The sequence below is a fragment of the Branchiostoma floridae genome, chromosome 12 (genome assembly GCF_000003815.2).
Source record: "Branchiostoma floridae strain S238N-H82 chromosome 12, Bfl_VNyyK, whole genome shotgun sequence".
Classification (NCBI taxonomy): Eukaryota; Metazoa; Chordata; class Leptocardii; order Amphioxiformes; family Branchiostomatidae; genus Branchiostoma; species Branchiostoma floridae.
Window position 1 is genome coordinate 2,104,843 of NC_049990.1, and position 12,470 is coordinate 2,117,312.

Here is a 12,470-nt window from a genome sequence, read left to right on the forward strand (position 1 = left end):
CCTCTCCGTGACACAATCTCTGCTTGCAGCTTGGAGAGTAGGGTTTATCTTTACCTACTGACTGAAAAAGAATCTTCATTGAAAAGAGAAGCAACTGATAGATCTCTGCCAAATGCACGCAGAAATCACTGTAAATGCGCGGGCAAGAACCTGGTCTGCAGTCTTACCCTTTGGATTTTGCGGTCTTCCTTTCAAGATTTTGTCATGAAAACGGTTTTAATGAGATGAACGTATGCGAAAGGGACCGACATCTATTGTTTACGAGCATAACAATAGGAGAGTCGATTCCATATTACCGAGAGGGTGTTTCTTGCCTTTTGTTCTAACAATTTGGAAATCTTGGTAACAATCTAACTGTGATAAGTAACTGTTTAGAACTATTTACAACATCTATATGACGTTCTAAATGTTTCTATAGTATTCAAACATGTTAGAAACATTTCTAACATCAAATACATTATTTCTGTTAGTTTCTAAACTGTTCCAACATAGATGCATCATTTGTGATCACATGTTCGAACATGGAAACAATATGATGAAACTGGGTCAGTGGGCTGGGAAGAGGGCAATTCACACATCCCTGCCAAGTGCAGGAAATTATGTCTGTCTGCCACCTTCTCACAAAAGACTCACCAGTGTATACTAAAGAAAGTCTAAAAATACAAGAGCCAAACAAAGGACCAAGCTTAGCAGCTTTGTTTATGGGGTCAATAAAAGTTTTTATGGAGGGAAAAAATGACACAAAATGTTGGAACATGTTGGAACAATAACAAAAACACATATATGTTTGAAAATTGTTCTAAATAAAGAGATAATGATATCATTACTTTCCCAAATGTTCCAACAAATATAAAAAGGTTCAAACATGTTTAAACTTTCATTTTGAAATGTTTGAACAATTTTGAACTTTAGTGACTGATATGTTCTTTTACTCAAAATAGTTCAAACTTATTACAAATATTATTTCAAAACCATCTCGGTGACTTGGAATTGACTCTAGGACAAGAACAAAGGAGTACGACTCCTGGCGCTAAACGTCACCCCACGCTTGTAAAAACAAAGAAATGGTGAAACAAAGAAATGGTGAATCTCTCGAATTATCAGTTTCTTGCCAAATTTGTGGTATCGCTCGGTCAAACGTTAGCGGAATCGGATGCCTTTTCTCGACATGTCGCCAGTGGTCCCACAAAATACTTAGAGAAGCCCCTAGATTTGAAAACACTTCCGCTAAAATGGAACACGCCATGATGAACACCTCAATGCCGGGAGGTTTCTGTCCCAGGGGCGGACGTAGGGGTTTACAGTATACCGTACATCTTTCAACTTCGCCGTGAATACCAGTAAGACGTTTCTAAACACCAATTAACACTTGAAAATTACCTCCGCACTTGAAAATAAACCTAAAAACACTTGCACTTTCACCCATCTTGATGATTACAATACAAACAATTCTTAACAGACAGACCCTCGGTAAACCCCTCATGGCCCCACGTTGTTTACGTTATGTTCTGTCTTCCTCCTCGCTTTCCCCGAGTTAATTTTGAATAAACATGAATAGAAACTTTCCTTTTAGACGAGGAAACAGCAAAGCTCCAAAGGAACATGTGTATCACTTCCTTCTGCAGGCTATGGTCTGTTTTGCAACACCCACAGAAGACAGAAAAATGGAGTCGAGTTTACGGGACCCAGGGATCACTATCAAAAAACGATACACTTCAATTTTCTGTCAAATCTTATTTTTTATATCTTAGATTTTAGAGTCACAACACAACATATCGTCTTACCTGAACAAAGTTGAACTCTAGCCTTGCACAAAAACACCAGTAGGTCGTCTCTAAAGCTGCGAAAGATGTGTTTTTTAGTTTCGGAAGGACGGGAACTTTTCCAAACCGCTGTCGGCCTCGCCACGTCGAGTAAACAGGAAGTCGTGATGGAGATGACCCGGAAGTATTCTATGATCATGGGTCAGACACCAGCTCCTGATTACTCAACAGTTGTCGCGATATGTGGCAGGTACTGTCATTCTCCTATAGGACTGTTTTGCCACATCGACGTTGTAGGGCTGATATAAATTTAGATTAGGATTTTACCATGGTCAATATTGACGGAAGGAGGCCATATATATAATATGTCGCGATATTGTATTCTTCAAACAGAGGTTCGGCTAAGACTGTTTTTGACGTACATGTATTTCTAGGCGTATTTTGTTAGTCTTTCTATTTTGTCCCCCTTTCTTTGTGTCTTGAAAATAATGTTTAGCTGAATGTAGAGCCAATTGTATAACTAATTGTTGTAGCGTGGACGCACATTAAAGATTCTAGCCACACCCCGGCTCTGTGATATCGGGTATTGGTGGACCATACTACAGAGACTGTGTGTCAACTTTATTTAACACTGATCTGGTGTTGAAAAACTAAAATGATTGGATAATCGGCCTCTAGTGACTTTCAAAGGTACTGCAGCAGGACTTCCGGTCTTGGTATCTGGTGTGCTAGATATCCCGTGTTCTGTTGGTTGGGATGATAAGTAAATGGGAATTTCCTATACTTCTCATGTGCTAATAAATTCAATGTGAAAGAAAAACACGTTTGTTTTCGAAGTGTTTATTCTAAAGCAACTGTTAACAAAACAGGTAAATATCAAAATCAACAACAAAGACGGTTACTTATCAGTGCACTGATCTTATCTTCAAACGTTATTAACACTTCTGTTAGTTATCTAAACTGAAACTGCGAGTCTAAATCTAACGTTAACAAACATAGCTATCCTAGAAGAGTACAATAAAAATGGATTTATCATCATCTCTGGTTGTAAGTTCACTCGTAAATGAGGTATTTTTCCATTGCAGGCATTGTGCTACGGTTCATATTTGAGATAATATTTGAGTACAAAAAAAAAGTTAAGTTCTATTAGTAAGTTTGTTACAAAACAATAAAAACAAAGGAAAATGAATTTACCATAACAAAGGACAAATAGGAATTTCAAATTCAAAACACGATGCGCTTCCAACAAATAATCTTAGAAACTAAATATGTCAACAAAGAGACAAAAACGTGCAAGTTCTAGTTGACTTCTAGTTTGCTAACAAACAATCAAGATCTACAATATTCCATCAGAGAAGTTACAAAACAGGAAATGAACTTGAACATGATACGCATCAAATAAAACTATCGCCTTAGTAACAAAATTCCAGAATACCGTGAGGGGACTTCACAATTTTCATGAAGGAAAGGTTACAAAGAAAGAAATGAACTTGAACATGATACACAAAACTATTATCTTGAAAACTAACATCTAAAATACCACGGATAACTGAACTTTACAAGAAATGTTGGCGGCTCAAAAACACGAACTGAACTAGCTTTACTGACAACATGTCAGTGCTTCTAACTTTTTCAGGTTCAACCGATCACTAAACTGTCGGACCTGATTCACTTCCCCACCTGCTGGCTTCATCAGTACTCCTCACACCTGTCTCTAACCAAGCTGATGTCATGACTGTTTCATTAGTACTCCTCACACCTGATTCTAACATGCGTGACACAGCTGGTGTCCACTAAGATGACCAAGCTGACTGAAATACTAACTCAACTCCCGCACACTTGTTCAGGTTCATTTGTGAGTTTCCATGTGTTTCTTTGAACTGTACTGCCGACTGAACTGCATGCTGCACTCCTCACACCTGTAGGGTTTCTCCCGTGTGAGTCCGCATGTGTTACGTTCTAGTCTACAAAAGTAATGTAAGTCGAACTGTTCTAGTTTGTTAGAAAAACATTAGAAGTTAAACTGTAAGAAGTTAATTACTCTGATACATAAACAATACTAGTTTACTCACTTGTTTACAAGAACAACTTCTAGTTTACCATCAAAGTTACGTTCTAGCTAAAAACGTAAAGTTCTAGTTTGTTAGGAAACTATATAACAAGATTTACGATCATGGAAGTTACAAGATAGAAAATCAAATTGAACACGATATGCTTCCAACAAAGTAACATTTTCGAAACTAAATCCTATATTGGCTATAGCACAACAACTAACTGAACTGAACTGTTCATGTGAAACCAAATTACTCGAATAGCTGAACAAGATGCTGGGTCAAAATTGAACTTTAACTTTTAACACAAAAACTGGACTTGGCCAATTTTTAACTGTCCAACTCAAGTCTTTGTCAAGAAATGAGCAAACTTACGCAGATACAACATGACTTGGTGAACATTAGATCATAAGTTGCAGTATAACAGGCCCCGTCTCTGCATCTGCATAATGTACGGTCATAGCAGCAGCTGGCTGTTCAAATGGAGTTTGACGGTCAAAAACTTGGGTAAATAGAATCCTCATGCTAAAAATCACAGTTTGACCTTCACCCAGCATGATTTCCACCCAAAAACAAACTTCTGGAGAAAACAGAAAAGCTGTTGCCTCCACAACAAAAACTGAAGTGACTTTCATGACAACATGCTAATCTTAGCCTTCTGGATCTACATCCACGTGGGTTAGACCACATGGCTTGCTGAACTGCATGCTGCACTCCTCACACCTTTGAGTTTCCGGTGAGTCTGCATGTGAGTCTTTAGATTTCCCAGCACACTAAACTGCCTGCTGCACTCCTCACATCTGTAAGGTTTCTCCCCTGTGTGAGTCCGCATGTGTCTCTTCAGGCTATCCAGTTGACTGAACTGCTTGCTGCACTCCTCACACCCTAGTCTGTGTAACGCAAACTCCGCTATCCGGAGCTTGTAGACTCCTCCCCGCGGAGTTTGTGCGCCGCTTGCTATAAGCCCAGGGAACCGTTGTGGAATGTTTCAACACCAATGGTGGGCCTGGATTCTAGTCGAGCCCCTATTACCATGGAAACTAACTTGTTAACGCTGTCACCGCTGGCGCCACGGGCCAGACAGGGGGGCGGTGATAGCCCGGGTGCGAAATGTGATCATCCCACCCACACCCTGCTTGTTTGTTTGATGTAAATCCATTTAATCTTGCGTTTGGAAATTATAGCGTTTTGGGGAAAATGGAGTCACTTAATTTCAGCGATGTGAAGGCGGCGCTAAATTTTGAAATTGCATGAATATTACTAAAATCCTTTTAGAATAAGACTTGGTAGTTTACAGGCCTGAAGTCCGAAAAATACATGAATAGAAATAGAATAGAGTACACGCCGGCGGTGCGTGTGGTTCTGAATAATACAAGTACCGTACCGACGCGGTGAATTCAAAACGCGCTTGACGGCCGCCGTAAATCTGGCGGACACTGCCGACCCAACGACAACAACAACAGACTTGATACTGCTGTCGAGAAAGCCATAGAGGCGGTGAGCAGCGAGAGAAAACGTAGCGGGAACCACCACCATAGTCCGGAATCAGGACCAAAATTGCGAAACTTGCATTTTGGCAGCGAAAACTCGGGAGGGACGTCAGCGAATCTCGAATCGGCCAAGAAGACGTTTCTGGAAGAAGTCGCCCGCCCGCCCGCCATGGAACAATCAAGATCGCAAACTTTTCACACAAAAACATCGCCAGACTCTTGAAGGTTGCCGAGCTTGCTCCGTGCATTGCAGAAATAATGTGAGAATCATGCGGCAGCTACAGCTACAGGCAGGGAATGAGGGATGGCGCCATTTTGAAAATTTGATTGTACGCTGGGGCGGCGACGAATTCTTGTAATGAGGGTTTGATTCCGATTTGTTTGTAGCTCACAAAAAACGCCTTACATATAGCGCTTTGACGCTATGAATTTGAATGTATTTCTGCCGAGAAATTCGTGGGTTTACTCTATTTTTTTTTTAACAACGTCTTGTGTAACATCGTAGCACAACGTGAATGCCGTAACCATTTTGTATATTTTATGGGCAAAACTTCTAAATCGTAGCGTAATATAACATTGATAAATACCATTGTGAAAATATGCAGCAAAGTTCAGCTCGTAACGAATTTGTGTTATTTGCTAACAAAAGTATATATGCTTTCAGTTTAGTCTGTGTAACGCAAACTCCGCTATCCGGAGCTTGTAGACTCCTCCCCGCGGCGCGGCAATGTACGACGGGCCTGAGAAGCGCGATTAAATCAGGCTACTTTCAGTTCACTTCATTTTGTAAAAAAAAATGACGACAAACTCTCCATTTAGATAAAATGTTTTATTTCTTGAAGATCGACGCACTTCTTGTTCCCGTGTGAATTACTAGTGTAATGTGTGCATGTTTTGTAAAGGATAGAGCTTGATCATGAACGTATAAACATGATAAACCACCAACACGATGAATCCTCTCCATAACAAGGGAAACTTCTCCCCGTCTAAATCAAAGAGATCGCCAACAGATATGACCCGTGCCGATGTCAATCACCTGCATAGCAACGCCACCCGATCCCCAGCAACAGAAAGCCGGCTGTGCGGCGAGGGGATGACGATTGCATGTAATTATCCATATATGGAAAACCCGCTGATAAGCGCATTCCCGCGTTTTAACCGCGATGCCCATCAAGCTGATCGGCGCGGCAATGTACGACGGGCCTGAGAAGCGCGATTAAATCAGGCTACTCACACCCGTAAGGTTTCTCCCCTGTGTGAGTCTGCATGTGTCTCTTCAGGCTATCCAGTTGACTGAACTGCTTGCTGCACTCCTCACACCTGTAGGGTTTCTCGCCTGTGTGAGTCCGCATGTGTTCCTTAAGATGACGCAGCTGATTGAACTGCTTGCTGCATTCCTCACACTTGTAGGGTTTCTCCCCTGTGTGAATCCGTATATGTTTCTTCAGATCACCCAACTGACTGAACTGCTTGCTGCACTCCTCACATCTGTAGGGTTTCTCCCCTGTGTGAGTCCGTATATGTGTCTTCAGATCACCCAGCTGACTGAACTGCTTGCTGCACTCCTCACAACTGTAGGGTTTCTCCCCTGTATGAGTCCGCATGTGACTCTTCAGATGACCCAGCTGACTGAACTGTTTGCTACACTCCTCACACCTGTAGGGTTTCTTACCGGTGTGAGTCCCCATGTGTCTCTTTAGATCATTCAGCCGACTGAACTGTCTGCTGCACTCCTCACACTTGTAAGGTTTCTCCCCTGTGTGAGTCCGAACGTGTGTTTTCAGATTACCCAGCCGACTGAACTGCTTGCTGCACTCCTCACACCTGTAGCGTTTCTCCTTTCTGACAGATCGCACAGAAGAATCGTTTTTCGCCTTTCCGCTGACGTCACCCAAACTCTGGACACTGCTTGTCGACATCCTCCGAGATCTTCTGTAAAGACAATTTGTAAAAGATCCCTATTTATTACTTTCACCAAGAAGATTATACGCTTCCGATGTATGTGTGTTTATGCGTGTTTGTATGTATGTATGTATGTATGTATGTATCATCCTCCTAACGCCCGGTCCCCAACGGCATTTACCTTATGGGGCCCTGCTATCCCAGGCCCTACCCACGGTTATTATGATTGTCGCCACAAACAAGCTGTCAACCAATCAGAGAACAGGCCTTCCTTGGGCTTGTTGTTGTCGCAAGCTGTCTCGCAAAGGCCGCTGGGAAGCTACCAGCCAATCATGTTACGTATTACCATGGCTTTGTTTGCTCACCATGCCGACGCCCGATCCCCAACGGCTGACTGCCCATATAAGGGCAAGCTCATTAATATTCATAAGCAAGGCACCCCTAATAACCGAATACTGTGGCTGAGTTGTCAGGGGTGATTTCATATAGGCTTTGCCGTGATTGTCAACCCTGAGTGTGAGGGTGGTATGTATGTATGTGCTCTCACATGTAACGTTACATTCACAGTTCACACTACATGTACATGTGAGAGTGAGTGTATATGTGCGTGTAATTTCTGCGTGTGTGTGTGAGTGAGTGTAGAGTTATGTACCGGAAAGTGTGTGTATGTGTGGGTATGTGTATATGTGTGTACGAGTGTGTGTACGAGTGTGTGTGTGTGTGTGTGTGTGAGTGTGTACGTGTGGGTATGTGTGTGTGTGTGTACGTGTGTGTGTGTGTGTGTGCATGTGCGCTTGTGTGTAGAGTTGTGTGCCAGAATAACCCATTTGGTACAAGCCAAAAATACCAGAACCCTGGTGTGGCTGTACTGTATCTACATAAGCAACAATCCACTTACTACATAGTAGTAATGATTTATACGGGACTGCCTGTCACATCAGGCTTATAGTCCTTTTGAAAGGTAAAACTAAAAGAACAAGAAATTGCAGAGACATTTTGCAAACATGAAGTGTGCATAATGATCCTCTTGTTGGCAACATGGGCCAATCTTTGTCAAAATGGAATTTCTTGGGGACACTTTTTGTCATTGTTTCCAAAAGATAATCCCTCTTTGGGGTGAGGAATTATGTGTGACGTCACCCGGTCAAACTTCAGCAAAATCGGATATTTCTTTTCCTACTAGTTGTGCCCGAAAATACACAGAGAAAACCTTAAATTAAAACACATCCAAGCATCAGTTACTGAACCTCCCCGGAAAATGCGAAACACGCCATGATTAACACCAGATGTCAGAATGGCGGGCACTTTCCAGGGCTAGCCTAGGGGCGAACGGAGGGGTTTACAGTATACCTTACATGTATCAACTTCGCCCTTTATGACATTAAAGACGTTTTTAAACACCAATAAACACTTGAAACTTGACCCTGCAGTATGTTGTAAATACAACTTGACCCTGCAGTATGTTGTAAATACACCTAAACGTATTTCTTGTTCATAACGCTTAAAGCATAAAATAAAGACCCTATGTAAACCTCTTAGGGGCCCCCAAAATATTTTGTTTACGTAACCTTACCCCTCGCTTCCCCGTGTGAATTTCACTAAAATTTCCTCCATTTTAGGCGAGGAAAGAGCAAAGTTAAAAAGGAACACATGTGTCTCTCTCTTTGCAGGCTATGGTATGTTTTTCAACACCTACAGAAGACAGGAAAATGTAGTTGAGTTTCCAGATGACGGGACCCCTCGCCCTACCAAAATCACGACACCTTCAGTTTTCTGTCAAATCTACAGATATTCTGGAGTCAAAATACAACATATCGTCTTACCTGAACAAACTTGAACCCTAGTCTTGCACACAAACACCAGTAGGCTGTCTCTGAAGCCGCGAAAGTTATGATTTTTGCTCCGGAAGGACGGGAACTTTTCCAAACCGCTGTCGCTCTCGCCACGTCGAGTAAACAGGAAGTCGTGGTGGAGATGACCCGGAAGTACTCTATGATCATGGGTCAATATCCTCCTGATTACTCACCAATTGTCGCAATATTGAATTTCCCAAGCATCCTCTCTCGAACTGAGGATTCTAATGGAGGATTGTGAGTTTCGAATTACGCAAACCTCTCGAGGTCTATGACATCTGGTGAACATTACGGTAACTTCTTCGTTTAAGCTTAGTAGCGTTAACATTTCAACATTTGATTTCAAAACGCCAGAAAATAAAATTATTTTATCTATCCAGTAGGTTGAGGTACCCTTCTTAAGCCTCCAGCGAATTTCCCGCCATGCTGACTCATCACTCCTAATAAAGTATCGAATCGCAGACAAAAAATATATTTTTAGTCAACCATCGCACACTAGAAAACAGCAAAAACGGAAATTCGTCTTTGAGATTCTAACAAACAATGATAGTGCTATATAGTAACCGCATTTATTGCTTATTTGGTGATTGATACTGAAAAATGCTCCGCGTATGGATACAAAGGAGCGGTTTGTAACATGACAGCCACATCACAGGTGGGTGTTGTTACGTACGGACATGTATCTTGGGTGGTCTCGAATTTGTCGGTCTACCTGCGTCTTTGGGTAGTGTTTTTAACTTCCAATGTCATCTACAAATGTTGCCAAGACGTTAAGGGCATGTATGGATATCTTGGGTAGAATTTGAGTTGATAATTTTGTGGAAATTTCTGCCTTTTTCGTTAGTCTGTTAGCCGCCCGGCGGTGGTTTCAGCACGTGTTCGCCATGTTGTGCTTGGCGTGCAGGGCGCGGCTTCAGCGCTGGTGCTTGTGCCTCTTTGTAGACCACCGCTGTACCTCACGTTTCCTCCACAAATGTGACATTGGGTTTCTAAAATTCATAGAGCTACACTGTGTCGTGGCTTAGGTGCTGGTATAGGAAATCTCCGTCTTTTGCAATTTTTTCTGGCCAGTGTGTTGTGTGGCCACCATTTTAAAGCACCCTTCTCCATAGCGAGTTAGCCTGCTATTAGGTGTGCTATCGCGGTTGACCTGCTGTGTGTAGACACCATTTTGTATACGGTCTGGCTTACAATTGGTAGATATACTATGAATGGTTGCTACAATTCAGGCTTTCCCCGAACAAGCCTCGACATTTCAGACCTCCTCGTATAACAGGCTATTGTACAGTAATACGTCTTCTGAGTATTTCACCATCACTGAGTATCAGTTGCAAAGGCCAATACAATTTGTATGGCGGTTGAAATCTTCTGCTTGCTATGGCAGAACATCCAGCTCACTCAGGGAGTGTGTTAGTCAGGGTTATTTTCTCAGCTGTCCAGCCTCTTGGAAACCCAGACTTCGGGGACTGTACCTGGTGCAGTGGGGGCTGGTTCAGCTTAGCTTAGACTGGTCTGCTGGATGTTAACGCCGTCCCTGGCAGTTTTGATTTCGCCCTCAAAGTGTTGTGTCTTTGTAATTTGCACATGTGTTCCGAAAATGGGACGCTACTCAACATCATGATATAACTTTGCTGCTACTTCGAGCGAAAGTGTTCGAGTTGTGTAACTACAGAAACAATGCAAGTTTCGTCGTACTGCAATGGAGTCAGCATGACACATTTCTAATAAGATAGATAAAGTTTATTGTAAAAAGAAAGTACAATACATGAAATGCAAATGATTATATTAATAAACGTAACATTACAATATGATAAGTACAACTCAGCATTAGAAAAATACGTCATATGACAACAGAAATAAATTGTGACTAAAATCAAAGTAAAAAACTACATTATGAGCATCTTCTTCCGTGTCTTATGCATAATAAATGAACGTGGGAGCATGGGCGATGTATGTTCCGGCATTCGTCCTCCTCCGCACGCCCCTAACTACTTATGAATAATAAATGAACGTATTAACACGATCGATGTACATCCCAGTCCCGGCCATCCTCCGCCCGCCCCTCGCCCTACGTCCAGGCCTGTCCTGAATGAAGACATGAATAAATCAATACATGAATAAATTAATAAATCAACACATGAATCAATCACGAATAAATGCACAAATGAATCAATAACAATATCAGGATCCACCAAGACAAGTACATTGCAGTATAGCGCAGAACTGCGTACATCGTTTACGAAAAAATACTTTAAACAAAATGTGTTATAGTTTCAAAATTAAAACGTACCAGCTTACCCCTCCACGCCAGCCGACTCGGCCACTCTCTCCCGCTGCAACTCCGGCTGCAGGTCGTAGGCCGGTTGCCGAGCACGGTCGCCCCATAATACCTATATTGAAACGCTATTATTTTAGTTATTACGCAAAAAGCCACTCGTACACTTCCCTCTCTGCCTTCTAGTATACCTTTCCATAACCTCTTTCTTTGCCTCACTGAGGTTTTAAATCGCTCGAGGGACATTATCTCTCGAACCCCTTTTGGGACAAAATAAACGTGTATCATCTGAATTCAAATTACAAACAATCATGAATTTTCCATTATTATTATCCAAAAGCGCGAGTTGTACACTTACCCCTATGGCTTTATAGTATTTGTTTCCCTTATGGGCATCAAGCCAACAAATGCTTCATTTCCAATCGGATAAGTTCACTGGCATGCTGTACAATCAGGACCAACAACCGGACTTTAAAATTGCAACTACTAAAACTTTATCTTGCCTCTGATCTTTCGGACCTGTTGTGCTTTTGCTCTGGGTCTTGTGGTGGTGACCGACGCAACTGCTTTTGTTGCCCCAGGCAGCAAACCAATGTAGACTCTTAGCTTTGCTCTTTCTGCAACACTTTTCTTAGTACTCAAAGCCAGTTCATAGGTGGACTTCAGCCACTGCCAAAGAAAACATATACCTTAGGTCAAACAAGTATGGACATACATAACATAATAATGACTCTATAATTCATTGCGCATTTTATGAAATCAAGTCCTTCCTTTGATCTCAGTGACACAATTCTGTACAAGGAACATTTTAATTGAATCTAGGTGCATTGCATTAATTTTATGATTAATTATGGTAATGTAGTACCCAGTTTTGAACTGACTTGTACAGATTTAAAGCATTCTTAACACAGTTAAACGTAGATTTAAAAAAGGCATAACGTTTACATTCTTACTTCACACTCTACGAACTTCACTTTCTTGTTGGAACGACTGTTTTAGTGTCCTAACGGACAGACCTTCAGGGGTAGAATTGTATTGAGCTTTCTGGCTGGTCCAGTGGTCAGACCGTGTACTCTACAGTCGAACCAAGAAGGTTTAAAAACACCTTTGCCAGATCCCTTTCCGCTACTCATCAA

At 41.8% G+C, this 12,470-nt stretch overlaps 1 protein-coding gene across 1 annotated transcript in view; it reads right to left on the bottom strand.

Moving 5' to 3' along the window:
- Positions 1–9,173, bottom strand: part of LOC118427958 (zinc finger protein 729-like) — a 64,873-nt gene extending 55,700 nt beyond the window's left edge. Inside the window, exons 1-2 of the mRNA XM_035837926.1 lie at positions 9,030–9,173; positions 6,674–7,236 (exon numbers count right to left, since the gene is read on the bottom strand). Of these exons, the coding sequence (XP_035693819.1) occupies positions 6,674–7,223 (550 nt within the window). The 5' untranslated portion in view covers positions 7,224–7,236; positions 9,030–9,173. The remainder of the gene's footprint in view (positions 1–6,673; positions 7,237–9,029) is intronic.
- Positions 9,174–12,470: the final 3,297 nt, after the last annotated feature.